General features: G+C 42.2%; 1 protein-coding gene across 1 annotated transcript in view; it reads left to right on the forward strand.

The window, feature by feature from the left end:
- Positions 1-3,786, forward strand: part of hace1 (HECT domain and ankyrin repeat containing E3 ubiquitin protein ligase 1) — a 50,958-nt gene that overhangs the window by 18,535 nt on the left and 28,637 nt on the right. The window contains exon 11 of the mRNA XM_015401249.1: positions 3,470-3,775. Coding sequence (XP_015256735.1) covers positions 3,470-3,775 — 306 coding nt within the window. The remainder of the gene's footprint in view (positions 1-3,469; positions 3,776-3,786) is intronic.

Raw genomic sequence — 3,786 nt, forward strand, 5'->3', positions numbered from 1 at the left:
GTCAACAACCTACAACAGAAGGTTTTTACAACAGTATGTAGTCAGTCACACACTCAGTAATTGCATCAAAGTTCTCTCTTGTACAGCTTCCTGTGACCCTCTTCTTACACTTCTTTTTAAATGCAAGTTGTCCCGTTTAAAGTCTCAACTGAGAAAAGCAGTGTTTTGATCTGAAGAAGAGATCTTACACAAAAATTCCTTGACATTTGCATAAAACAATTCCAAAGTTTTGTTTTCTCTGGTACAGCAGCTGAAAAAACTATTGGAAGGTTAGCAGTGTAGCACAGAGCGAAGCAGTAAATATACCAGATGCGTAACCGTGCGTAAGCAAAGCAGCATGAGAAAAAGAGCCGGGATCAAGGTGGAAAAAGGGTCCTGGCGTTCTCACGCACCTCGCTCTTCTAGCTGGTTCATCTTCACGAGTCATTTTCCACAATGGCGGTCATGTAAACAAAACAACCCATTAAGGTAGCAAACAGGAAATACACATAATGTAGAGCGGATGTTGATTTGACCAATCAGAGGCGTTCTGTCTGCGGTCATCTACAATTTTGGAGAGTTGCCCAGAGTGTCTGTGGAGGGGGCGGGGCATATCTGAGTTCACTGCGACACACGCAGACGACCTGGTTTCTGAGCATAAACCAGCCTTACGAAGTATCTGAAAAGGAAAAAACTATCAGTTTAAGTAATTTTCGGTCTCAAAGCATTTAACACCAGAAGCAAAAAACATCAGAAAAAAAGAAATTAGAATCCACAAACGGAGAAACTAAAGTTCTTGCAAAAAATAATGTCGGAGTCAAGCTAGTAGAGCTACTCCAATGTGAAGCAACCTTTAGAAGCTCAATTCTGTTCTAGTCAGCTGAGGTTTAGGGGATAAAAACAACATGGCCACCATCCAGGATATCCCAGCAAAGCTTCCTATGGCCAGCCGGCCCCTGGTTTTAGATGTATTTGTTTTACAACGTCTGTACTTTATCGTTATTTTATTCCAGGTGTACTTTATATGTCCGCAGGTGGATTGCAAAGCAGGGATCATCCTTTGTAGAGCAAAGGGAACAGCTGACAGGGTGTTATGGATGGGTTTTACCAGCAACTGAGTGCTGTACGTCCCAGTAAAATGTTAAAGATGTCTGTAAAAACACCAACGCATGGGTGTAACACCTTTCCTGGAATCTTGTGAGGCCTGGCTCTGAATGTTCAGTCTCTTGGGTCCTGCAGAGCTGTGCTGTGGCCAGTTTGAGCTGCTGCTCATCAGGATGAGGCGTCTTTCTGTTTTTTTTCAGGACTGGACTTGTGTGAAACTAACTTAGCAAACATGATACTCACGGATACTTTAGAAAACCCGTACAGTTACTGTAGTTGACTGTGGTCACAGTGTTAGCCAGAAACTGTCATAAGATTATAGATTTTATATGCTGTTATATTTGTTCATATTTGTGTATTTTTTGAATAACAAAGCAGGTAGACGGAGTATTTCTCTTCTTTCATAAAATAACTGAGTCAGTTTTGCACAGTTCCAGACTATCCTTTCTTCTTTTCTAGCTACTCAATCAGAATATAAGAATAAAATCATTTTAAACACTAAGTTTCTGTAAAAACTTTTCTTTTTTTCCGATCAGAGAATGATGGGGTGACTAACTTTTCCAACTTTTCTTTGCTTTGGTTCAGGGTGTTAATGGAAAGCTCTGAAGCTCTTGAAACGTTTCCTCTCTGGTTGTTTTTCCTGAAAAGAGATCACTGGGGACAATCTATTTAAATAATACTTCATAATAGATATATATTAAATAACCAGGAGACATGACAACAGATTTTGATAGAAATTCTAATCTTTCTCAGATCAGAGAAGGTGCTTAGGGTTAAAGAAGGCAGCTGCTTACCAATCAGGCTCACATCTCGAGAAGCTGCCACGATTCACTGTTAAAGAAGCATTTTATACAACCAGTCTGCCACATCATCACATCATTACATCATACAGTAGCAGCCAATCAGAATGGCCGTTCCCAGTCAAACGCCAGCCGGATGGCAGCCCACTTCCCTGCAGTTCCCAGCGAAATCCCATCCAACGCTTCCCTTTAGATCTTAATGTCCACTAATCATGACAGAACAATTTAGTACAAAGATTGATGTTTAGAAAAGGAATCTTAGGTGATCAGCCAATGTCCATCAAGAAAAGTGGGGAAGTTCTGAATGGCTACTACTGTATTAAAGTTTGTTCTTAGCTGAAGGACACCGCTCTCATTCCATTCCCAATTCTTTGCTACATGCAGAATGAAGATGATAACTGTATATCTGAAGATAGGAACTGTCCTAACAGGACAGCTTCATAAATCAGAGCATTTTTAATAAGTATCATCATCACATGATAAATTATTTTGCACTCATATTAGATAGCAATAGTTATCAATAGCGCACCTTAGCATATGCTCTAGCTCTTATTCTTAGATATCCTAGGGTCTTCAATGAGCTGTCCAGGGCCTTCTCAGGTGCTTAGATTCTGACAGCAGTCAAACAGGGCAGAGGTCTCGGTTGTTGTTTTGGTGTAAAGTTATTTCTTTACAGCAAGAACCAATCGAACAGTAAGGATCTAATCCAGCACATCCCTACAAGAACAGTTTACAGGGCATGAGACAGAAGTCTAAGACTACGTTCACACTGCAGCCTGAAGTGGCCCGAATCCGATTTTTCCGCCCATATGCGACCTGGATCTGATCTCTTCATGGACAGTCTGAACAACAGATCTGATTTTTGTTCCCATGCGACCCAGGCCACTTGGCTATGTGGTCCTGAAACCGATATGGATCTGATCTTTTTAGATGCTACCTGTGTCTGAATGGCAAGGTCGCATTCGTCCACCCGATCGCAATTAATACTCAATATTCTGCTTCTTGATACACAGAAACGGGAAGAAAAACAACAACAGTGGCGGACGATGATGCAGAAAGCAGTCTTTATTTTCAACCTTCTTGAAAAGATTTTTATTGATAATGTCGGGAAAGAAACTAAGGACTGCTAGACGTGCTCCAGCACGATCGTCCATGTTTACTTCCGTAAACACAGAGCACACTCGCTTGTGACGTCATTGCGACCTCTACTGCGGATGCAGGGCACTTCAGTTGTGTGAATGCAGTTCACACAGGAGATCACATACAAGTCGCATAGATTCAGCTATGTGAACGACCACGTTAAAGAATCGGATTTCACAAAAAAAATCCGAATTGAGCCCCAAGGCCTGCGGTGTGAATGTAGCTTAAAATGCATTATGAACTTTATAGTTTCAAACCTTTATCCTTCTGATCTCAGTGCTTTGGTGTGGCTTTCTACATCACTTAAAAGAGAAAATCAGACAAGCAGAGGTTTATGTCTCTATTTATAGTCTGAGCAAATGTTCCTGCATAATCTCTGCATAGTCTGATAGATGACATTATTTTTGTTCCTACATTGTTCTTTCTTAATGTCTGTGTCTCTGTAGCCCCTGGAGCTGCTTTGGCACTCACTGGACGAGTGGCTGATGCTCATCTCTACAGAGCTTGAAAGAACCAGGGAGAATCCTTCCTCCTCCTCCTCTAGCAGTGAGATAGCCTCCCTTCTGCGGAAGCAGCGAGACCCAGAGAACTACAGCACCGCGCCGAAGCTCTCTGTGCTGGAACAGCAGATTGTCATGGAGGCAGAGGTCTGTGTTGACGGGGAGGATGTGATCTCCATGACGGCAAACAGGCTCAGTGCTGTGATCCAGGCCTTCTATATGTGCTGCTCGTGTCAGATGCCACAAGGGTCAGTGCTCAGCTT

Source organism: Cyprinodon variegatus, unplaced genomic scaffold (genome assembly GCF_000732505.1).
Source record: "Cyprinodon variegatus isolate N-32 unplaced genomic scaffold, C_variegatus-1.0 Scaffold1198, whole genome shotgun sequence".
Lineage (NCBI taxonomy): Eukaryota > Metazoa > Chordata > Actinopteri > Cyprinodontiformes > Cyprinodontidae > Cyprinodon > Cyprinodon variegatus.